The 25002-nt window shown below is 45.0% G+C and overlaps 3 protein-coding genes across 3 annotated transcripts in view; 2 read left to right on the top strand and 1 right to left on the bottom strand.

The window, feature by feature from the left end:
- TM9SF3 (transmembrane 9 superfamily member 3) overlaps positions 1-4298 on the top strand; it is a 72034-nt gene extending 67736 nt beyond the window's left edge. Inside the window, exon 15 of the mRNA XM_050802891.1 lies at positions 67-4298. Within this exon, the coding sequence (XP_050658848.1) occupies positions 67-134 (68 nt within the window). The 3' untranslated portion in view covers positions 135-4298. The remainder of the gene's footprint in view (positions 1-66) is intronic.
- The window catches only part of PGAM1 (phosphoglycerate mutase 1), a 1080404-nt gene that overhangs the window by 954706 nt on the left and 100696 nt on the right, over positions 1-25002 (bottom strand). The gene's annotated exons all lie outside the window — the stretch shown is intronic.
- Positions 8489-25002, top strand: part of TLL2 (tolloid like 2) — a 145436-nt gene continuing 128922 nt past the window's right edge. The window contains 1 exon segment of the mRNA XM_050802867.1: positions 8489-8958. Within this exon segment, the coding sequence (XP_050658824.1) occupies positions 8784-8958 (175 nt within the window). The 5' untranslated portion in view covers positions 8489-8783.

The raw sequence follows: 25002 nt of genomic DNA, 5'->3' as shown, positions 1-25002 counted from the left end.
TGTTTTTAAATGATGGATACTGCTCTGTATGTATTTGTTTCAAAACATCTTATTTTATCTTTGCAGGAGCGATTGGTTACATGGGAACAAGTGCCTTTGTCCGAAAAATCTATACTAATGTGAAAATTGACTAGAGACCCAAGAAAACCTGGAACTTCAGATCAATTTCTTTTTCATAGGGGTGGAACTCGCACAGCAAAAACAAACGCAAGAAGAGATTTGGGCTTTAACACACCGGGTACTTTGTGGGTCTCTCTTTTGTCGATGGCTTAAAGTAACATCTATTTCCATTGATCCTAGGTTCTTACTGACTGCTTTCTCCAACTGTTCACAGCAAATGCTTGGATTTTACGCAGTAGGCATTACTACAGTACATGGCTAATCTTCCCAAAAACTAGCTCATTAAAGATGAAATAGACCAGCTCTCTTCAGTGAAGAGGACAAATAGTTTATTTAAAGCATTTGTTCCAATAAAATAAATAGAGGGAAACTTGGATGCTAAAATTACATGAATAGGAATCTTCCTGGCACTTAAGTGTTTCTATGTTACTGAAAAATGATGTTCCAGAAAGATTACTTTTTTCCTCTTATTTTTACTGCCATTGTCGACCTATTGTGGGACATTTTTATATATTGAATCTGGGTTCTTTTTTGACTTTTTTTTTCCCCCCAATCCAACTGCATCCTTTTTTTTTTTTTAAGAGGGAATTAGAAAATATTAAATCCTGCATGTAATATATCTGCTGTCATCTTAGTTGGACCAACTTCCCATTTATTTATCTTAAAACTATACAGTTACATCTTAATTCCATCCAAAGAAGATACAGTTTGAAGATAGAGGTATACTCTCTACAATGCAATTTACTGTACAGTTAGAAAGCAAAAGTGTTAAATGGAGAAGATACTTGTTTTTATTAAACATTTTGAGATTTAGATAAACTACATTTTAACTGAATGTCTAAAGCGATTATCATTTTTTCCCCCAAGTTAGTCTTACATCTTTTGGGTTTGAATGAAGGTTTTACATAAGAAATTGTTAAAAACAAGGGGGGTGGGTAATAAATGTATATAACATTAAATAATGTAACGTAGGTATAGATTCCCAAATGCATTTGGATGTACAAATCGACTACAGAGTACTTTTTTCTTATGATGATTGGTGTAGAAATGTGTGATTTGGGTGGCCTTTTACATCTTGCCTACCATTGCATGAAACATTGGGGTTTCCTCAAAATGTGTGTGTCATACTTCTTTTGGGAGGGGGGTTGTTTTCTTTGGTTTATTTTCTGAGACTCCTACAGGAGCCAAATTTGTAATTTAGAGACATTTAATTTTGTTAATCCTGTCTGGGACACTTAAGTAACATCTAAAGCATTATTGCTTTAGAATGTTCAAATAAAATTTCCTGACCAAATTGTTTTGTGGAAATAGATGTGTTTGCAATTTGAAAATAACTTTCTGTTCAAAAGGCAAAATTAATGCCATTTAAAAAAATATAAACTATGCTACTCTCATACAGGGGACCCATACTTTAAAATCTCCAGACTTGCTTATATCTAGATTATCCAGCACAATCATAAAGTGAATGACAAACCCTTTGAATGAAATTGTGGCACAAAATCTGTTCAGGTTGGTGTACCGTGTAAAGTGGAGATGGGGTAAAAAAGTGGTTAACATACTATTGGATCAGCAAATAAAAGTTACAGTTTTGTAAGAGAAGTGATTTGAATACATTTTTCTGGAACTATTCATAATATGAAGTTTCCTAGAACCACTGAGTTTCTAGTTTAATAGTTTGCTATGCAAATGACCACCTAAAACAATACTGTATATTGGTATTTTTAGAAAGACTCAAAACACCTCTGTATTTAAACCTTAATATGAAAATCATGTGATTAATAGTTACACAAGATGTTTTCATTTCAAAATATGTATCTATATATTGATGGACTCCACATCCTATATTGTGACATGTAAGTCCTTTAAAAGGTGAAAAGTACGATTTCTTACCTCTTAAGTATGATTGATACGATCCAACATATTTGATTAGAAGCTGTAGGTAAATCTGCTCTTCTTAGGCCAAAATGATATATTAAATGTAATTTATTGGTACTTCCATTTTCTCTTCCTTCTTACTTGCCTTTAAGATCTTCTAAAAAAGAAACTAAAAGTTAATATTTAGTTGTTTATATTATGTAACCTTTTAACTATATATAAAATACTTTTTTAGTTTCTTTCTCACCACTTTTATTCAAAAGTACTTTTAACATACCAGTACGTAGTCTGTCTGATGGGAGTATATATTGGACAGTAAGCTTTTGTCTTAATAAAATGAAATTTGTTTCTCATGATATGAATCTTACAGGTAAGATGTAGGGTTTATTGAAAATGTGTGGGTTAAATACTTTCAGGTACACCAATTCTTTCTACTAAATTGAGCTTTATTTGAAGTTCTTTGGAATCTGTGGTGAAAAATAATTTTCTAATTTCCAAATACATTAAGAGCATTACAATGAATATTAATCACCTTTAAAGTCTTTTAGAAAAGGGCTTGTATTGGTTTTTGGCTGCATAGAGGGGCTGAATAAGTGTGTGTGTGTGTGTGTGTGTGTGTGTGTCTTGTTCTTACAGAAGATGTAATTCACAAATAGTTTAGCTCCCTAGCGCTAAGTTGTAGAATAGAAAATAGAACATTATTTAAGTTAATTGAAGGGTGAGATTTTCATACCCCCACTAATGCTGTGCATCTGTCTTTCGTTTGTTAACATTATTTGCTTAATTTCTTTCAACTGACACTTTGAATAATACTATCAAAAACTAAGGCTAGACATTCCCCGTGTATCTTTAAGCATGCTTCTCCTGAAATTTAACTACATTAGTAGTTTACATTTGTATACATATATCCTAATACAAGAGTAGGATAAGGTGGAAATGTACTGGCCTGAGGGATGGTGAAGCATTCTTTTAGTATTTTTTATCCTGTTGGGCTCCTAGATTGTACTGGGGTTGCCCATAAATCAAACCCCATACTCTCAGAATTCATTATATTGTGGTAATATCCGAACCTAGTGAATGGTACGATTGGGTGTTTTCCATTGAGAGTAGATGGACCTCTTTATAAAGTTGGTTGCTGCAAAATCCATTTCTTCCAAAAGCCCTTTTATTTAGGGTTTATTCACAAATCTTAACCATTTTGATATAGTGTTTGTTTTCTAATGTTTATTAACCACCTTATACCAAATGTCTTGCAAAGAAATGTTATTAAAACCTTGAATTTTTACAAATGTGAAAAACAAGTGTATTAATGTATTTGTTCAGGAAAAGCTACATACCGAAGGGCTTTTGTATATGAATTCTGTGGTAGGGAGACCCATTTGTAATCTATATGGCAGTTCCATCTAGGTTTTAAGTTTAGATTTCACCGTGTCTTAGTGCTTCATTCTATTGGTTTACTGGAACATGTAATAAATAGGAGTAGTGATGTATTAAAACACAAGTATTCATTAATGTTTTATATCTTCACTAAAATTCTATAATTATGAAACTGTTTCATCAATCAAGGTGTTATATTTCAATCAGAGAAGTGAACATTTATGAAGATTATTTGGAAGTGTGTACAGAAATAAACTAGACTTACAAGTAGGCCAGATCAGAAAGTTAACATATGAACCTGCAGAGATCTTGTAAGACTTAAATTCAGTGTGAGGAACAACTCTGGTTCTCTCCTATGAGGATTTCCTAAAAGCCATCTGATTTGGCATTCTTACTGGAGCTGTAGACAGAAATCTACAAAGACAAAAGTGAACAAAATTAAGTTATTATTCCACTGTTAGGAATGGAAATAAACTTGTGAAGTCTGTTTATTTTGAAGTATTGGTGAACTAGGCGCTTGCTAATTGATAACTGCAGCATAGTTTGTGTTTACTCCAGTTCATCAACTTGGGTCATTTGAAAGATATAAGAGCTTAAGGCAAGGAAGAAATAACATGGAATTCTATTTCAAGGACAACAGAACATTCTTGGAAAAGCAGCTCCAGTTGGCTTTTCAACTGTGTCAAACTTGAATTTGTAAGTCCCCACAGAGCATGGACAGTCGGTGCAGAGTTCCAAGGAAACAATTATTGCCAATGATCACTTCCATTTTGTATACACTCTTTGGTTCATATAGGCCATATTCCAACTGGCTTTTTAGTAATAGAAGTCCAGTATATAATGTATCAAATACAATTGAGGTTCTAACCTAGTGTGTTAATTTATCTGAATTTGGATTTTTTAAAAGTAATAAAAGGTTAAATGTACTTCCCTTGGATTCCTTATTTCTTTCCTTTTTCAAACATGAACGAAGCATAAGGGATAACCCATTATTGACAGGCAAATGAAGAACTTAATTATAGTTGTCCACAATTAAATAAAGCAGGGGTCTGCAGACTTTCTGTGAAGGTCTAGATAGTAAATACTTCAGACTTTGAGGGCCATCCAGTCTCTGTTGAAACTATCATTGTAGCACCAAAGCAGCCATGGTAGGCTATATAAACTAATGAGCATGGCTGTGTTCCAGTATAACTTCACAAAAACAGCCCGCAGGCCATAGTCCGCTAACCCCTAGAATGATGTATTTAAAAAGGTTTAAATTTATATTTTGAAAAAGGACTTTAATGTACCGTAAAGTTGAGAGAATGGTCCAATGAGTAAGATTGTCTGTCTTAGGAATGATTTTTCTTTTATTGCCATTCTTTTGACTTTTTTGGATACCTATTTTGTATACTCAGACTTTACCATCTATTTGCCTGCCATCCTCTGATTGATGATACTTTGCATTTGTTTAGCATTTACTACTTTTTCAAAGCAGTTTCACATGTTCCCTCACAACCATCCTGTGAAGCTGGTAGAGTAAATAGCCGTGTTTTGTGGATAAACCAGAGCAGCTAAAGGTGCTCCTATGTTTAGCCCAGAAGTAATCAAGATTCAGGGCCCTGTTGTCTTGACTACTGTAACTGTAAAATGGGAGTGTCACCCTCTGTAGCCTGGGAGGCAGATAATATATGCAGAAGTTGCGTTGAAAATCAGTGTTCTATACAAATGGAAGAGATTGTTTTTATTGTGCCACATTGAAATCAGTGGTTAATTTCTCCATGTGTATTTGTACATTTTGTTTTTCCGTTTCTGACTAGTTTTTAAAAATCCTGACCAACCTCCTTGGTTCTTCTAATTTTATTAGCTGCCTCGGTCAACACCTGTACTTGGCAATTCCCATTAGCCAAATGGTACAAATTTGGATTACTTTTGATTTCTTTAATGAACACTTTTTGTCTGGTTGGAAAACTAAGGACAGAAGGGACTCTTATGCAACCAGCTTCTTGATTTCAAGTGAACTATTTTTGTGAAACTGTTACTGTGCAATGTAACAGAAAGGGGGGGGGAATAAGCCTAATTGGGACATGTGGAATCAGTGTAGTTTACAAATGTATTTTAAATTACTTGATTATTTAAAATGATTTTCAAAGTTTGCATGATTACTTTCACAGCCATTTCAAAGGGAAAAAATGCAGGAGATGGTTGCAGGGGAAAATTGATATAAGTGGGGCTGGCCAATGTTATGGTTATTCTTATTGTCTCAGTCTAAGCCACTAGGATTACAGGACTTCATCTTGAAGGTCAGTGAAGAAAAGGGAGAGTCTAGAGAGTGAGAAGTGGAAGGTGATTCTAAGCTGAAGTTGGTCAGAGAGGTCTGCTGCAATTATAGACCAGAAAGGTAGGGCAGTCCTGGGTAGGTAAGTGTCACAGATAGGGTAGCTGCGATGCTGGCATGAGGATGTGGGATATGTGGTTATCAAGGTGTCCCAGGCAGACATGGAGGGTGTGAAGCATTGAGGCCATGTTAGGATGACTGCAGGGTGTTTAATGCCAGAAAACTGGAATGTGGGAGTTGTAAGGAGCCAAGACTGGAAAGGTAAAAGGAAGGCTTGGTGGTGGATGGAGGACCTCGTATGCCACCCTGAGGAGCTTGGATAAAGGTTTTGGAGAGCCAGGAAGGGTTTTAAGCAGCTGCTAAATTACATTCTCCAAAAAACTCAGTATCTTCTCAGTGGTCAGCAATGTAAATGAAGGAATGAGCTGGCATGATGAGACTGCCCTCTATTTTGGAGGTTCTGCTGCCTGCACTGGAACAAATTATCATGTATAGTGGCCTGGAAAGGCAAAATGAGAAAGTGGCCCAGGTGGATAAAACTCAGTAGATTTGAAGGGGCAAGGAACCCAGTTACTTTGGGCATAGGGGTATAGATGGAATGAGTTGGGTGGGAGATGGACATCTGAGAGGAGAAAAACACTTGTTCAGGTTCACAGAGGACCCAAAGATACGGCAGAGGAAACCCTGAAGTAATTAGGAACGTAATAATGGAGCTAAGTTGAGCAGTTTTATGTCATAAAGCCTGTTATTCTAAATCTACCTCCAGTTTTTTCTTGGTTTTTAAATTAAAAAATACATTTAAAAAAAATCATCTAACCCATATTACAGTTTAGCTTGTATAGTTCTATCTTATGGTGTCCCTTTTCAATCATTCCTTTCTAATCTTTCTAGTGAACCAAATATTTTGTTGCCATTTATTGGTTGATAGCCAAAGTAGCAACTAAACTGGCCTTCTACTTTAATAACATAAAACTGCAGCTTGCTCATTCTTCGACACCACTTTCTTCAAAATATTTGGACAAAGGGTGTTGGTGAGAAGACCTGGCCACTACTCACCAGGTGGGAATTGGAGGTCATAAAAGCTCACAACCTCATTGCTTGCACAAGAGGTGGCCTCTCATGTCTATTTTCCAGAGGAATTCCCTTCTAATGAGGAAGCCAGTTGGTGGTTTGCCTAGTGCCATCTGGAGACCTGGAAGTGTCACAGAAGTTTGTTAGGCCTTTTAGATGTTGACTCTTTGGACTTGTCTACCCAAAGGTGGTGACCTTCATAGGGGTGAATGCAGAGAGCTATGGCGTTGGGTTTGACTCCTGGTATTCAGGCAGAAATGCATGCCATTCGACCCCCTCCCACTCCTTTGCCTATGCAGTGGCCACTTGGCCTTCTCTGCCATTTGGTGGCATTTATCCCCTTCAGATTCCTTCCTCCCACCTGCCAGTTTCTAACCAGATCTTGCCCTGTCTGGCTCCATTCTGTATGTTATGTGCCCATTTGATGAAAACAGCATGAGGCAGGGTCAACATTGCATTTCTAAGAACGAGGACAAAATATGAGTAGCATCCTTCCAGTAGTTAACTTTTAACCCTTTACTTGTGTGAAGGACTTGTTATCCTAGTTGATAGATGAGAAGACAGATGACCATAAGTGCAAGAAATTCAGAGTTTGATGTGAAGCCCAGCTCTGGGCTCCCTGTTGACTATTTTGTCATTGATGTATGTGAAACCATGTGGAAATCCAAAAGGAAAGTTGTCCATTTTTCTGCTTGCAGTTTAAATTGGAAAAAGATTCTACTGGGCATGATGCAAAACATGTCTACACATACACATTTGTGTGTTATACTTGACAAGGCCATTTTACTTGTGTAAAAAGATCTTTGAAAAGCCTCACAGTAATACTTTTTATATCTCTAAATCAAAATGGCTCAGTTCTGACAATTTTTACATTTAAGGTACAAAATAGAAGTGGGTTTCAAATATCTCTTGATTAGTCTCCTAAATTATTTGGGCATATGTTTTTAATTGGCAAAAAAAAAAAAAAAAAAAAAAAGACTTCAGAAATTGGTCATTTTTATTCCATCAAGTGAACAGTGAGTGGTTAATTTAATAAAAACATGTCTGTAATTTAACACAAATAGCACATACAGCTGTTCATTTGTGTCTTTTTGACTGTATGAAGCATCTTAGACTGTTTTACTGAAAGATAGGATCACCGAGAGGGGAAATCTGTGGACTTAAATCTTTCTTCCTATCTATCGCCAGTCTCTAGGTTAGGTTAGGTGGGTGCCGCCAGCAAGCGCCCTTCATGGCTGGACTGGGGGATATGGAGAGAGCTGAGAGAATCGAAATCCTCGATTTTTTTTTCTTTGCTGAAAGGGACCTCAGAGACATTCACTCATCCCTGCAGAGAAGCAGCTGCCCGAATGCACATAGCCCGTTGGTAGTGACAGGAATCGTGTACACAGGGCTCCTGGTCCAGTGCTCGGAGTTCTAACCACTGTTGCTGCCTCTGGCCACGTGTGCATCGGGGAGTTGTAAAGTGAGTTATGGAAATAAAACAAGGCGGGAAGCCCAGCTTCGATCTTCAGAAACAGCATTTTTGGGAGCCAGAGGCCAGGTGGCGCCCTGGGCAGGCGCCTTCGGCTGGGTGGGCGCGGAGCTGGCCCCCGGCCCTTGGCTTCAGCATCTTCACCTCGCTCGCCTTCCTCCGAAGTTGCAGAGGTGCCGGGAAGAGGAGGGGCCTCGCCTCGGGCGCCCGAGTGATTGGCTGCCCAGGGCCCCTGGCGAAGGCTGTGTCGTCCAGCCCTGGTGGAGAGGGGCGGAGCGGCCACTGCTCCAACCACCGCCGCCACTGCCACAGTCGCAACCGCCGCAGCCTCGGCCGCCGGGCAAGTAGCTCCGAGCGGCTGCTTCCCGGTTGCCTCGACGAAGACAGGGGGCGCCGCGCTCCACTTGCTCCGCGCCCAAGCCATGCCCGGCAGCCCTGTGTAACCACAGAGTCCCGGCCGCAGCCGACCGACCTAGTGTGCACCGTCTTTCGGCCGAGCTGAGCTTTCGTGCACGCAACTCCCTCTGCCCCCGCCGGCCCCGCGCCACCATGCCCCGGGCAACTGCACTTGGGGCCCTAGTGTCACTGCTGCTGCTGCTGCCGCTGCCTCGCGGCGACGGGGGACTCGGGGAGCGCCCGGACGCCACCGCAGACTACTCGGCGCTGGACGGCGAGGAGGGCACGGAGCAGCAGCTGGAGCATTACCACGACCCTTGCAAAGCCGGTAGGTGCCGCCGCCGCCGCCGGGGAAGTCCCGCAGAAGTTTGCCTTTGAAATGCAAATGAGGTGGTGGGCAAGCCTGCGCTACCGTGTGTGAGGCGGGTCTCCTCTCCCCTCCCCTGAGATCCCTGGCTCCCCGGGAAGACAATGCCTGCGAGGAATTGCTTAAAAACCACTCCAAGGCTGGGACGTCCCGGCCCCAGGTTTGCGGTGCGCACCGGGGGGTCGGCAGCCGGCGCGTTCCCAAAGCTAATCAGGGCGGGTGCCCGAGGCCGAGAGGGCGCTCAGGGGCCAGGGCGGGTGCCAGGGCCGCCTGGCAGGGAGTGGGCAGCACTGGCCACCGCCGGACACTCCGGGCCGTAGCAGAAGAGCCGGGCTGGGCGCGGCGCTCCCAGGCTCAGATGGAGTTCCTGGCTCCGATTTCACAGCATTTCTAAGTTTCGCACAAAGTTTCCTAAGATCAGTGGTTACTCTTGTGAAGAGATTTTAAAAAGAAAAGCGTCACAGCGGGCAAAAGGAAAGGGGTCGCCGAGGAAGTATGAGCAAAACTTCCCTGTAGCGGTCCCGGCCTGAGGGTCGCCCTGGGCGGGTGGAGATGGAAGCCGGCAGGTGCTCTAATCCCGCCAGGAAGCGGCGCCCGGGACGTACGGGCCTTTCGGGCGCAGTCGCCGCCCGGGTGCTGCAGCTCCCGCTTCCCCGGGGCCACCGACTGGCTCGTGAGTCCCGAGGGGAGCGGCTTCCGAGCTGGAGTCGTTGAAGCCTTAGCCTCCGAAGGGCCCCGAGCGCATGTTCCAGCAAGCTGATGAGTGTGGGGCAGTTGCAGCACTGACAGAGGGGTGCTCACGCTCCCAGGGAGAGGCTGGGCTCAGAGGCTCGCACAGACTCTCCTGGCCCATGGCCAGTGGCCCGCGGGTAGTGGTGTTTATCTTTGGCTTTGTGCGGCCCCGTTTCCCTTGGCGGTCGGCAGAGAAGAATGGGGAGGGAAGAGTGCGACCTCCACCCTCGGAGGGGCAGGTGCTCCTTCCCGGGGCTGTGGCTGGCCAGGTCTATGTGGGGCCTGTGGGCCGGTGATCGCCCCTTCAAGCCCTGGAAACCTCTATCAGTTCCAGGTTCCTCATCTCTAAACTGGTGGCAGTAATTATAGGAGGACTCAGGTGATTTATGGGAAAATTCTCTGCAAGTGAAATGATGGCATTGTCGTTATTTTTTATTGTTACTATCACTGCAGTGGCTCGGGTCTAGGCTGGGGGTTGGGAGAGTCAGGACTGGGTAAAGTCTGGGGAAGACCAGGTTACTAGGAGGCAGGAGGAGTTTGTGAGACTTGAGAATCTTGTGAAGGTTTAAGATCAAACTAGTCTTGAGGGGCCTGATCTTAGTAAGGGAAGTTTCCTGCAGAATATCCACCTACTGCTGTACCTCATGGGGCTTCTGAGTTAGGAAGGTGGGCAGAGGAGTTGGTTCCTGGACAACTGGAGAAAACCTCAGCAGGTAGCATGCCTGGCCCAGGTACCATGAGTTCCTCATGGGACCTAATTCAAGGCCAGGGAGAAGAGGCTCCAGAGCACTGGTGGAATGGCAGCCTGGCCTGAAAAGAGGGCCACTGAAGCTGGGAAAATAGATGTGGGATAAAGGGAGTGGCTGGACCACGGCCCACACTTGTCAGACCCTAGACCCTGCTGGGTGTGAGCTGGGGCCTCTGGGAAGCAGTGTGGGCAGCTGGAGTGGGGAAGTGATTGATTTGCTCAGGCATGTATTGTGCATCTCCAGTATGCTGGATGCTGGTCTGGGCACTGTGAATCCAGATGTGAAAGAGACATCCCAGCTCCTGGTCTCAGCCTTGGAGGATAACCCTGAGGCAGGCTTGCCTGTTACAGCCTCATTTTCCCCAGTAATTTTAGAGAAAATACAAGATAACCAGGGGCATGCATATTCTGTGATTCTTCACAGACAGGGTGGGATGTGCAGGTAGGGCTGGAAGGCAGAGAATCTGGCCAGTGTAGCTTCAGCCAACTTCAGGCACCCTCCTCAGACTCCTTGAAATCTCCCAACCCATTGGCCTCTCCCTGGGCTACATTGATGCTAAGAGTGGCCAGAAGAGGGCGATAATAAGGACAATCTGGGGGAAAAGGTAACATCTCAGTCAGCCCATCCTCTCCGAAGTTGCCTGACCTGGAGAACAGCTAGGTCTGGAAGGCCAGCAAGCAGTTCATCAGTGTACTGAAGTTTCAGAGAAAGGACTTGCCTCTTGGCTAGGGGGACACTGCACTTCTTGGTTGCATATTTAACGCAAACCTTTAGGGGCAGCCTCCCATTCTATCTCAGTGAAATCCTAACTCCCTGACTCTTCTGGCCAGAAGCTCTCCTTTTAGGACCTGCCTCAGGGCTGCAAAACTAAAACACCTCCCACTCTCCCTTCTTGGTGTGGGTCTCCATCCTACTGTGGACTCAGAATGCAGAGGGGAGGATCTTGAATCTGTTCCTGACTTCTCAGGAGCTGTGTTACCTGGACGATTCCCCTCCTCTCTGGGCCCCAGTTCCTTACCTGCAGAATGAAAATGTCTGCCTTGTTAGAATTGCAAAGTGACATGTCCAGAGAGCTTGTGCTCTTGGTCCACATCAACCGTCTTGCTGTGGGCCTACTTCATACCTTGCAGGCACTTCAGTGTGAGCCCGCTGGCTGCTTCCTATCCAGTGTTCTATGAGTCTTTGGTTCTAGCCCAACCTCTCAAAAGCTGAACAAACTGGTAATTTTGCCATTTCTAATTTTATCATTTCACTACTTTTGCAATTTTTAATACCATTTTTACCATTTACTCTGCCACTTACAAGCTATGTATCCTTGGGTAAATCACTTCATTTCTCTGGGCATTAGCTTCCTCATTTGTAAATGGGGATGATTCCTGATAAAGTACTTAGAACAGTGGTGAAATACAGTTAGATACTTTTTATAAACAGATTTTCTAGAAACTGATGGAAACAATATATTCATGCTGACCTTAAGGCAGATATTAAGCTGGAAAATTTAAATTTACTAAGAGACAATCTATTTGATGCTGTAAAAGGGATGACTTTTAAATCACATGACTGGGGAGTGGGAGTTAGTCTATGAAGCCCTGCTGGCCTGGGGCTGGTGAGGGGCCTGGGGCTTCGGGGGGATATTCTCTGCCTGGTCATCCATAGCTCTGCCAATTGTTTTTCTTCTGATACAGTTAATAGAGCTAAGGGTTCAACTGGCAGTAAATCACAAGGCATTCTTCCAACCACCATGCCTCTGAGAGCAAAGCTTGGGAGGACTGTTCCTGCCTGCCTGCCCTCACCCACAAGTTTTAAGCTGATTTCAAGTCAGAAGGCCTAGGTTCTTATCTTGACCCTGCCTCCCATACTCACTGTGTGGCCTTGAGCAAGTCATTTTTACCTTTCCATGTCTCAGTCTCCTCATCTACAAAATGGGAGTGGGAGCAAAAATGCTTGCTTTGCAGCGTAGACAAAAGGCCAGTTTTAGTTGGATTCTTCAGAAAGAAGAGCCTTAGACAAGGACTTTGGTGTAGATAGTTCGTGTGGAAGGTGATCCCAGGAAGCAGGGTTGAGGGAGCAGGAATGAGACAGGGAGGAAGGAAATCCAATGAAGAGAGTGGAATCAAGGGAGCTGCTTTAGGCAATGGGCCCCTGACCCCACTAGGAGCTCCTTTGAGGAGCTTACAGAATGCCTCCCAAATCATCTGCCCAGAGAATAGGAGGCTGCAGCATTTATCCAAAGGCTGCTGCCCTTCACTGTCCGCTCCTTGCTGTAGTTTCTATTCCCGTGTAAGAAAGCATTCCAGACCAGTGGGGTAGAACCACCTCTGTTTTATTATGTTCATGATTCTGTTGATTAGGAATTTAGAAAAGACACAGCAGGGGAGGCTTGTCTTTGTTCCATGATGGCTGAGCCTCAGCTAGGAAGACTTACAGGCTGGGGTGACTCAACAAGTGGGTTCTGAAGTTATCTGAAGGCTCATTCACTCACATGTCTGGCTGTTGAGGCCGTCTGTTGCCTGGGACCAGTTGGCCAGAACTCTTACAGGTGGCTTCTCCATGTGGTCTATGTGGGCTTCCTCGAAGCATGGCAGCTGGATTCTAAGTGCAAGCATCCCAAGAGAACCAAATGGAAGCTGTGTTACCTTTGATGGCTTTGCCTCAGAATCACACATTGTCATTTCCACCCTGGCCACAGGCCCTCCCAGGTTCAAGGTGGGAGAGCATAGACCCACCTCTCCCGTGGGAGGCATGTCAATATCACATTGTTAAAAGCGCACATGAAATGAGAGATGTGGTTGCAGCCAGTTTTGGAAAAGATGACTTGCCACATTCCCCGAGGCATTAACTTCCCCGAATATCCAGGAATAGAGGGCTCTACAGATTTAGAAAAAGTTCTAGAGCAGAAAGGTGGGGAGACATGCGGCAGAAGTATGGAACTGCCCAGAGGTGAGCTGAGGGTATGTGACTCAAAAACTGTCTACATGAGGCTCAAATGATACGAAAATGCTGCACAGCTTTTTGGGTTTATTAAATCTAAGGGAACTGCCTGATAGCCAGCTTCACTTTTCAGCAGATGGCTTGGTAAATACCAGGGCCTTATTCACCGCTCTGGGTCCCATGTTAGGATAGGATAAATATAGCTGGTGGTCCCTCGTGTCTTATGGCTCAGGAACCAGTAGCCCACACTTTCAGACTTCTGCCTGAAATATGGTGTTTCACCTCACTCTGCCATTCTCTCCAAGACATCTTACCAATCAAGTTTCATTTGGGAGCTCACCAAGAGCCCTCTCTGGGGCAGCTATTGCCAGCAGCCCTCATGTTACTGTCGGCCTAGAAACTGAAGCAGCCCTGGGCCAGTGTGCTGGGGACTCCTAAAAGTGCCCAGAGTGGCATTGGGAAGATTGTAGAGTCATGGGCAGTGCTCCTCTGGAGTTGCCAACCTTCATGGCAGGGCGGGCATCCTGGTTTTTAAGCAGAGATGAGGCTCACATGGTGCCTCCTGGAAGCTTGTCTCCCTGGCATGACCCATCTCCAGAATGTGAGCTGCCATCTCTCTGGTACTCCACCTGCCCTCCATCAGACTCCCACACCATGGACCACACCTAGGTAAGGGTGGCTGATATTTTTACATCTTTATTTTCATTCTAACTTGTTATGATGTCATTGCTGATGGGCAGGTGCTGATTTGATGGAATTAAAATATTTCAGGGCCATATTGGAGTTAAATGTTTGTCTTTTCTGTTTCTCCAGATGATACAGGAGCAGAATCTAGTCCACTTTCTCTCCACAATTTCACACTCCGTGCAATGGGGCAGGGTGTGAGCCAGTTAAGAACACGGGCTCTGATGCCTGACAGACCTAGATTTCAAATCTGCCACCTAGGCAAGGCTGTGTGACCTTGAGTATGTTACTCAACTTCCCTGAGCCTCAGGGAAAAAAAGAACTAGTAATATCCACTTTTCAGGATTGCTATAAGGATTAAATAATACAATGTTTGTCAAGTGCTGAGCACAGTGTCTGGCACAAGGCAAGTATATAATGATATTTACATTATCAGAGTACAGAGCAGGTGCTCACAGCACTTCTTGAACTCTTGTTGAAATGCTGTAGAGGAAATGGAGTTTTTGCAATAAACGAATAATTTATTTCATCTAGTGTAGTTAGGGTTAGAGATTCTTAATTTCAGACCTGATCATTGTGGTTAAACAGTCTCAAAAGTAAGTGAAGGGTGAATTTTATGGGATATGAGTTATATCTCAATAAAGATTTTAAGGAAATGCAGATGAGGACAGGGCCAGGGGCAGAGCTGGGGGAGGAAGCTCATGGCCTTAGCCCCTGAAGAACAGTTGGCTGGCTGGCACAGCTGCTCGAGCTGAGAATTCAGCTCAGCCAAGCACGTGTGGAGTGTGTGACCATCCAATGCCAAGCAGAACCTAGAGTTCTCAACAGTGGCCAGGTCTCACACTGGGGTGCCAGAGTCTGGGAAAGGGGGGACCAGGAAGGTCCCTCTTGGAGGGGGCTGCTCTGGGAGCTGAATGACAGCAAGAACACCACCCACTGACCCTCAGCACAGCCCCCAGAGCAGACAAGCTGCTGTGATGGCTGCCATTTGTATATGAGGAAACTGAGCTTCAGGCCTAGACTTTCTGCCTGACCTTGCTGGTCCTTCGATGCCTCTGTGGACAGAGCCCATATTTGGTAGACAGAAAAGTCCACAACAACATAATCAAAGGTAGGTCTCCAAGTCACATCATGGAACCCATTTTTTCCTTTTCTCTCCCACCCAGTAGTGCAGTGATCAGTGCGGCACACCCTTCCCTCGGGGGCTATGTGTGTTTGGAGAGCGTCTTTTCCTCTGCTGTCCTTCACAGTGAGAGGAGAGGCATGATGCCACTGAGCCATCCACATAGCCCCAGATATGCAATGCACCAGGCATGCGGGCCTGGCATGAGTGCTGAGGGTCTAAGTGCTGATTAGACTCAACCCTGCCCTTGGGGAGCCTCCTACCCAAGCAGGGCTGGACTCAGCCTGCTCAGCAGAATAGGCTCCCAGATGGAAGCTGATTGTAGACAGGTTAGCAGGGCATCTCAGCTCTGGCCATCCAACTGACCACCGCTTCTCCGGTCATTCTCAGGGCACTCCCCAGCCTGGACTATGGTTGTTTGAGCACCTGGCCCCTCCCCAGACTGTGGAGAACAAAGACCTTGCTGACATGTTGTGGTTCCGTACCCATGCTTTGGAACTGGGCTGACTTAAATTTTTCTTCTCAGCTTTGTCACTTTCCTTTTTCTTCTTTTTTTTTGAGACGGGGTCACGTTCTGTCATCCAGGCCTGAGTGCAGTGGCACGATCTCAGCTCACTACAACCTCCGCTTCCCACGTTCAATTGATTGTCCTGCCTCAGCTTCCCTAGTAGCTGGGATTACAGATGCCCGCCACCATGCCCGGCTAATTTTTATATTTTTAGTAGAGACAGGATTTCGCCAGGTTGGCTAAGCTGGTCTCAAACTCCTGACCTCGTGATCCACCTGCCTCAGCCTCCCAAAGTGTTAGGATTACAGGCATGAGCCACCACGCCCAGCCTTAGCTCTGTCACTTTCTAGTGGTGAGACTGGAGCAAGTCCCTCAGCCTTCAAAGCCTCAGCGTCTGTGTGTATATCATGCTGTTAACAGAAACTCTGATTAACAGGCACTTGGTACCTGATATGAAGGCACTTGGTACCGTGCTTAGAAAACAGAAGCACTCTATAAATATGAAATACACAGTGCTAGAGTTATGTCGCCCTTGAAGAATCTGTTATGCCCCAGCAAGTGTGTGGAGTGAACTGAATTGTATGAACAGCACTGCTTTCCATACTTCTGAGACAGCCTTGGGGCAAAGCAGCAGGTGCTAGAAGCAAATTTCCTGGGTTCAAATACTGGCTCTGCCACTTCACGGCTGTGGGTAAACCTGCTTAGGCTTGCTGGGACTCTGTCCTTATCTATGAATGTGGTTACTAATATCTACCCACATAGGGTTATTATGAGGATTTAGTGATTAATATAGAGAAAGCACTTAGAATCGTGTCTGAACATGGTAAGCATCCAGTTTTAAAAATACTATTTTTAAAATTATTATCATCCCACAGAAATCCAGCAAGGTTTCCAAGTGGCAGGAAACTAAGTATCTGAACAATCAAAGTGATATGGTCTGGCTTTGTGTCCCCACCCAAATCTCATCTGGAATTGTAATCCCCACGCGTCAAGGGAGAGACGTGGTGGGAGGTGATTGGATCACGGGGGCGGTTTACGTCGTGCTGTTCTTGTGATAATGAGTGAGCTTTCGCGAGACCTGATGGTTTAAAAGTGGCCGTTTCCCCTGTGCACTCTTTCATTCCAGTTGCCATGTAAGATGTGCCTGCTTCCCCTTTACCTTCCACCATGATTGTAAGTTTCCTGAGGCTTCTCCATCCATGCAGCACTGTGAGTCAATTAAACCTCTTGTGCTTATAAATTACCCAGTCTCAGATAGTATCTTTATAGCAGTGTGAGAATGGACTAATACACAAAGCCAGGTGATGTTCTAAGAGATTTATGTTTTCTGATGGTGCCAATTCTGATAGCTCCTCTATACTCAGAGATTTTGTGTGTGTGTGTGTGTGTGTGTGTGTGTGTGTGTGTGTGTGCGTGCAGTGGTGGGATCCCAGCTCACTGCAACCTCTGCCTCCTGGGTTCAAGTGATTCCTGTGCCTCAGCCTCCCGAGTAGCTGTGATTACAGTGCATGCACCACTACACCAGGGTAATTTTTGTATTTTTAGTAGAGATGGAGTTTCGCCGTATCGGCCAGGCTGGTGTCGAACTGCTGGCCTCAAGTGATCTGCCCGCCTCAGCCTTCCAGAGTGCTGGGATTACAGGCCTGAGCCACCATGCCTGGCTACACCCAGAGACTTTAACCTAAAACTTAAATCTTCCATGAATCTCAATGGCCTCACTGAGGATGGCATTAGGCTAAGGCATTTGGTGCCTGCAAGCCAACCAGATGTCTGAGCCCCACCGAAGAAACCAGTCCCTGGCTATTTGGAGACGTATAAGTGGCTTTGGGCCTGAGCCTCCATTCAGCTGTTGGCTTCTCCTATCATTTAAAAGTGCTGATGGCCACTTGTAAACCATCAGGTCTCGTGAAAGCTCGCTCACTATCACGAGAAGCGCATGAGGGAAACCGCCCCCGTGATCCAATCACCTCCCACCAGGTCTCTCCCTTGACATATGGGGATTACAATTCCAGATGAGATTTGGGTGGGGACACAAAGCCAGACCATATCACTTTGGTTGTTCAGATATTTAGTTTCCTGCCACTTGGAAATCTTGCTGGATTTCTGTGGGATGATAATAATTTTAAAAATAGTATTTACTGGATGCTTACCATGTTCAGACATGATTCTAATGTAATATCATGTCAGCTCTAATTAGGAGTTGATGTGAGCACTCGCAGGAGATGGCCTGGGCTCACATGATTGCAGGGGCATTACAGGCCATGGTCAGGGTGCTTGCACAGGGGAGAGCCTGGGCTAGGACCGGCACAGGATATTGAGACCTCTAATCCCTGTTCTCCCCTCTATGCCATGTGACCTCTTCAACCCTGGGGCCTCCAGCTTTGCCTGGCTGCCTCCACCCCCAGTGAATGAGCTTCTCGATGCTGCCCAGTCTGAAGGCCACGTTTGTATATTTGTTCCCTGAGCACCAAAGCCTATGACCGTCTCCCTATCTTTTTCTTTACCCTGGTCTAGGAATCTGACAAGGATGAGAGAATTCTGGCTTTCCAAGTACTCTCTGTCCTAAAGCATGGGAAAGAATAAATGAATAATACCAGGTGTCAAAATGCAGCTGTCCCCATCTCTGTTCCTCTACTACTCTTCCAGAAGGCCCAGGGTCAGTGCATGGGTGTCAGGTCAGTTGAGGGTGATGGGTCCAGTCACTCTCCTCATCTCCAGAGGGAGAAGACTTCGATGGCCAGTCTTTCCCAAGGAGGCTCAGGCTGACAAAGAGCAGAAGCAGTGAGCATCCTGTTGTAGAGATTGTTTTTGGCATCACACAGCCCATGGCTTTAAACCTGCCTCTGCCAAGTCTCTTAACCTCTTTGAGCCTCAGTTTCCTCATTTGGAAAATAATGATATTGAAACCCATCATATAATCTTGTTTGAGGATTAAATGAGGCAGTGAACATGAAGTGTTTAGCAAGCAGTCATTAATTGTTGGCCCTTCTTGCTATTATTATTATTACTCCTAGTATTATTCCCTATTTTAGAATTTCCCTGTAAGTAGCAACCTTACTGGCCTGTGAATGCCATTCTCTCCATCTCAGGGCTGCCAAGAGTTCTCCTGGGATACATAGCATGTGGCAAGTGATAATTAATTGCTCCACAGCTCACTTGCTCTCACCCATGAAGCAGGGAGAGGATGACAGATAAACCAAATGTGTAGAAGCAGGTTTCTCATGGTACCCACTCAGCCTGCTCATAATATGGTTCTGCCTGGATGCAAACATAGCAACAGGAACAGAGCTTTCCTGCTGATTGGTTACAGACCTATCTGTGATCACGCCACCTCTAACCACTTCTGCCAATTACCAATAAATATTCTCAAGCTCGCCTGCATGAGCACTTGAGTAGAGGTGTTCAGCCCTGAGTCTTTGCCTGCTCTGCCAGATGGGCCACTTATCTTCCGTCTCATCCTGCAACTTGCACCCAGCCTCTTTCCCTGCCTCCCACCCGGGTTACTGGCCTGGAGTCGATGTGAGTCCTGTAAGCTGGCTTCCCACAGCAACAGCCTCAAGCTACCTTCCTTCTTAATTCTTTTTCAGGTCTCAGGGTCACCTCTCCTCCCTGTGAAGTCAGTACTGGTTTCCTGTCCTCTCCTCCTTGGCTCACTAAGGACTGGGCCCCATGGGTGCAGATACCACACTGGTATCAGGGTCCACCCAAGTGCCTAAAACAGAAACCCAGTTGCTACCTAGACACCTGACTTCCCTCCTCTTCTCACTCAGCCCAACCCAAGTGCTATCAATTGTATTTCCAAATTGAGCCCATCCACTTCTCTCCATCCTCACTACCACTGGTCCAAGTTCACACTTGGGCTGCTGCAGTAGTGGCTGAACTGGTCTCCTGGACACTGCTCTTGCCTCCCAAAATCTGTTTTCCGTGTTGCAGAGTGATCTTTCTCAAACTCATGTGTGATCATGTTTGCAAGATCAGACCTGCTTAGAATCCTTTAATGTCACCCCATTGCACTTGGGATAAGAGCTATCAGCAGGCCCCGGGGTGCTCTCGTCATTGCTTGTTCCTCTGACTCAGCTTCCCTTCCCTTACCTGCCAGGCTCCAGCTCACGTCAGTTCTTCTTCCTGCCTGGAAATGTCTCTGGACTTTATATGTGGTCAACTCTGACTCATCCTCCAGGACTCAGCTTACATGTCATTTCCCCAGTGAGGTCTTCCCAGCCCCCAATCTCAATCAGGTCCCCTTTCAGTTTTCTCATCGCCTTTGTTTTTCTGAAAAGCACTCTTTACAGTTTATAACTGGGTCTATTACTGATGTAAGTATTATTGTTCAATGACTGTCTCTGCATTGGACAATGAGCTCCGAAGAGTATAAGTGCGACTGATTTTGCTTCACAGTCACCAGCACAGTGCCAGCACGTGGTGGGTGCCCAACCAGTATTTGTCAAATGGAAAACTGAGTCAGTGAGATACCAGAGGGACTCAGAAAGGGTAGCAGTCAACTCAAGGAAGCCTTCCTGGTGAGGGAGTTGGTAAGCTCTGAGGTGGGCCTGGAAGGATGCCTTGGATTTGTGGAAGCTGAGATGTGAGATAAGCTATTTCAGGTAGAATGAACAGTGTCAGCAAAGGTGCAGAATGTTTGTGATGTGTCTGGAGTTGGAGGTTTACTCTGGTTTGCTTTGCAGAATGGTAATGACAGGATTGAAATAAGCTTGGAACAGTGGAAGTCAAGCTGAGACATTTGAAACATATCCCTAAGGAAATGGGGAGCTATTGATGGTTTCTCAGCAGAGGACTGTTACAGTGAAGACCTGTGATGCTTAGGATCTGTAGAAGCAGGAAGCAGGGGGACCTCCCAGAGTTCGAGGCCTGCAGCATGAGGATGCAGGCTATGGCCTTAGGAATGGGAAGGGAGGGAAGGTGGGAAGAGATAGTGGCTCTGTGGTTTGATGGGGGCGTCCTGAGCTGAGTTGTGCCCCAAGGTCGGGGTTGAAACATGTATGAGTTCATTCAAACATATTCAGCAGGCACTGGGGTGCCCTTGAGGTGGTGGAAAGGGAGATAATGGTTTAACATGAAATGTTTTCCTTAACTACACAGCTAATTCCCATCCACTGGAAAACATTTAGAAAATGTATACAGGAAGTAGAAGTAAAAATGTCCAGTAATCCCATTACCTGGAAGTAATTTTTGTGAACATTCTGTTGTATGATATTCCCACACCTTTTCTAGGCATGTTTGTAACACTTTTCTTCTCCTGAAAATGCTATACATACTGGTTTGAACCTGCTTCTATTTCAATTTCACTTAGTACCATGAACCTCTTTCTATGACAATAAAGATGCTTATGTAATAAACATTCTTGATACAAAACCAATTTAAGTTGTTTTATACACTGTTGTATAGATGCACCATAATTTATTTAAGCAATCTCCTATTGTCGGACATACAGATTTTTTTCTCAGTCTCTCCCCTCCCACCCTCCAACCCTCCCACCCTCCCTCCCTTCCTCCCTTCCTTCCTCCCTTCCTTCCTTCCTTATCTTGCTTTGTCACCCAGGCTGGAGTGCAATGGCACAATCACTACTCCCTGCAGCCTCTGCCTCCCGGGCTCAGGTGATCCTCCCACTTAACCTCTTGAGTACCTGGGACTATAGGCGCATGCACCACGTGATTTTTATATGTTTCGTAGAGACAGGGTTTCGTCATTTTGCCCAGGCTGGACCCGAACTCCTGACCTCAGGTGATCCACCTGCCTCGGCCTCCCAATGTGCTGGGATTACAGGCATGAACCACTGCACCTGGCCTCAATCTTTTTGTTTTGCTTTTATAAACAATGATGCTGGAGTCATCTCTGTAGCTAGATGTTTATATACATCACGAATTATCTCTTTAGAATAAATTTTTACAAGTAGAATTGCTGGGTCAAAAATCCCAATGAGTTTAGGCCTTCTGATTCTCCTTTTCAAACAACCCTTCAAAAGTTTTTTTTGTTCGTTTTTTATTTTTGTGTTTTGAGACAGGATCTCACTCTGTCACCCAGGCTAAAGTGCAGTGGCGCAATCACAGCTCACTGCAGCCTCGAACTCCAGGGCTCAAGTGATCCTCCCACCTCAGCCTCCTGAGTAGCTGGGACTATAGGTGTGCACCACAACACCCGGCTAATTTTTTTTTTTTTTTGTCATGTTGGCCAGGCTGGTCTCAAACTCCTGGGCTCAAGTGACCTACCTACCTCAGCCTCCCAAAGTGCTGGGATTACAGGTGTGAGGCATCGTGCCCAGCTAAAAGTCTTTTGTTCCTTTACATTCCCATTAGGATTAATAGTTTATATATTCTAGTTTTAAAAAACCATTGCTGGTTAGAGAAAAGTATTTTTCTATTTCTTCAACTTGCACTTGTAATTTGTATTTTTTTCAGTAATTTTGAATGTTTTAAAACACGTTTTGATCATTTGTATTTCTTCTGCTAATTGCGATTCCTATTCATGCACCTTTTCTTCTGTTCATGCTCATTTTTCTAATTAAATAGTTTTAAAAAACATTTAGTGGGAACCCTTTTCCTACTAAATTAAGGACTTTAATTATCTTTCTGTCATATTTGCCACAAAAAATTTTGGAGAGAGTATTTTTAAAAAGCAGAAGGCTTATTCTGCACCGTATCATTGACTTTCCCATAGAGATGTTTGTGTGGTTGTATCAGTTCAGATCAAGTTAAATTGCTAGGAACAGACCCAAGTTAATTTGCTGTGTCCATCAGGGTCCAGTTAGGAGACTGAAACCACACCAGTAATTTGAACAGTAATTAGAAAATGTAATATAATTATCAACTAGGAAAAGGGGATTGACTACCAAATGGGGTAAAGAGAACACTGAAGAAAACAAAAATAGCAGATGCAAGGAGCAACTACTAGGGAAGGAGGAGGCCACCCCCACCTCCACCCATCCCAGGCTGAAATTCTAGCTTCTTAAGAGAGAGTGGCTCTGGCCCGCTGGAATGGGGGAGTTCACTGAGATATTGACCAACAGGGAATTACCCAGTGGAAATTGGCAAAACTCTGGAGGGTTGGTGCCAATGGTTTTCCTGAACACTGCTGGCAGCCCCTCCCATGGGTGCAATGTGAGACCGCTGGAACCAGGAAGAGCAAGCCCCCCTTCTATTTACAGTATCCTTCCAGTGTCTTCTACTGATAAAGCCTAACATGGTGTCAACAGGTAAAGGAGCAATGTTTATAGGGTCCAGCTCCAGTGTCACAAAGCAAGACAAAGAAGGATAGATTTGGAGCCAAGAGGCAATATACTGATATCTGGGACATTGGCTTAAACAAGCTAGAAGTCTATTCTTTTCTCACATCAAAATCTGGAGGTCTCCATTCAGGGCTGATATGGCAGTTCTGCTTCAGGAAGTCCTTCAAGATCTAAGATCAAAGCTCCTTCCAGTCTGCCGCTCCACTCTCCCTCAGTTGAGGTCCTTGTCCTCATGGTCAAGATGGTATGCAGAACTCAAACCATCACGGGCATGGTTTGGATACAGGAGGGGTGGAAAAGAAAAAGGGACAAAGAATGTGGGAGAACCAGCTTCTTGGGAGCTGCCATTTGTTGCTTCCACTTCATCTCCTTGGACAGAACTTAGTCACTTGGCCATAGGCAGCTATTTGGGAGTCTGGAAAAGCTTTATTTTGGAGGACCTGGAGCTAAAAATCAGAGGTTCTCTTAAAATGGAAGAAGGGAGAGAAGTATTCATGGACAATGAGCAATCTCTGCCACAATAAGCTAAATTGGCTGGACCTTTATGAAGAAAATGTAGTCAAAATGGCAATAGGCCCACTACCATGACTGAAAGTTAACCAGCTACACCAAGCAAGGTCTTTGAGTCAAATCTTCTAGAATGTTAAAGCTGGAAGGAACCTAAAGGATTATTTATTCTAAGCTTTTAATGTTTCCTGTGAGAACCCTGAAGGCCTGGGAGGGGCAGTAACTTGCCCAAGGCCATCTGAATACCTCTTGGCATGGCCGGAGGTAGATCCCAGTCCTCCTTCCCTGTCCACCTAGTGTATCTTTCCATCCTCTGCGACTTAGGGTCTCCCATGGCCATTGTCTTCGGAATGAGTCCTGCATAATTACATTGCAACTTATGGCTCTACAAAAGATCATTTCACAGTGAAGCTATTAGGGCTTATGAGATGTGCCTGGTCCTCAAATCAAGCACATAAGATGTAAAATTAGAGCCCAAGAAGCTTTGGCTTATTAGGACCTAAACTGCATCCTCTCTCCATTACCTAATGGAGTCCGTGTGAGCTCATGCTGTGGGAACGCAGCAGGCATGAGATAGCAGTAAGTCATATTCTGCCCAATTAAGCAGTGAAAGGTGTCGGCATAGGCCAACATAGTCATCCCCATTACCAGCCACAATCCCATCTTCCTATTTGGCTATGGAAATAATGGAAAGATTTTCTTAGAAAAGCTCTATAAGTCAGAGTCCCAGCAGGAAACAGAATTTATCCCGGATGTTTCAGATGAAGAGACCTTCACGAAGGGGCTAATTAGAGGTGCAGGGTTAAGGGAACAAACAGGAGAGGTGAGACACCCAGAGATGAGCCCGTTATCCCTGTGGTGAGGGGCAGGGGAGGGAGCAGTGCTACTGGAGCTGGAACTGGGTAGGAGGGGAAGTTGCGGACGGATGTGTCTATGGCTAGACCTGTAGCATCCAGCAGGGAAGGAATGCATGGCCTCTCTCCTCTTCCCTAGGGTCTGCCAGGATCCCTTCCTGGTTGAAAGCAACCAGAAGTTGGAGGAAACCTGAGGGGAAACTGGAGGATGCCATCCACAGAAGCAGACTTCCTGGACACAGAGCAGAGTGGAGAGTGTGAAGAATAAGTGTACAAACAATGATGTTAATCTTGGTTCAGGCCTTGCCCCAGCTATTACCTGGACTGAAAAATTTTTAGTATCTGTATTTTTGTTGTTGTTGTTGTTGTTTTGTTTTTGTTTTTTGAGACAGAATCTCACTCTGTTGCCGAGACTGGAGTGCAATCTTAGCTTACTGCAATCTCTGCCTCCCAGGTTCAAACAATTCTCCTGCCTCAGCTTCCCGAGTAGCTGGGATTACAGGCGTGCACCGTGATGCTGGGCTAATTTTTGTTTTTGTTTTTTTTTTTTTTTCTAGTAGAAACAGGGTTTTGCTATGTTTCCCAGGCTAATCTTAAACTCCTGACCTCAAGTGATCTACCGGCCTCGGCCTCCCAAAGTGCCGGGATTACAGGCATGAGCCATTGCACCCGGC

The sequence above is a fragment of the Macaca thibetana genome, chromosome 9, assembly GCF_024542745.1.
Source record: "Macaca thibetana thibetana isolate TM-01 chromosome 9, ASM2454274v1, whole genome shotgun sequence".
Classification (NCBI taxonomy): Eukaryota; Metazoa; Chordata; class Mammalia; order Primates; family Cercopithecidae; genus Macaca; species Macaca thibetana.
This window is presented reverse-complemented; position numbering and strand designations above follow the sequence as displayed.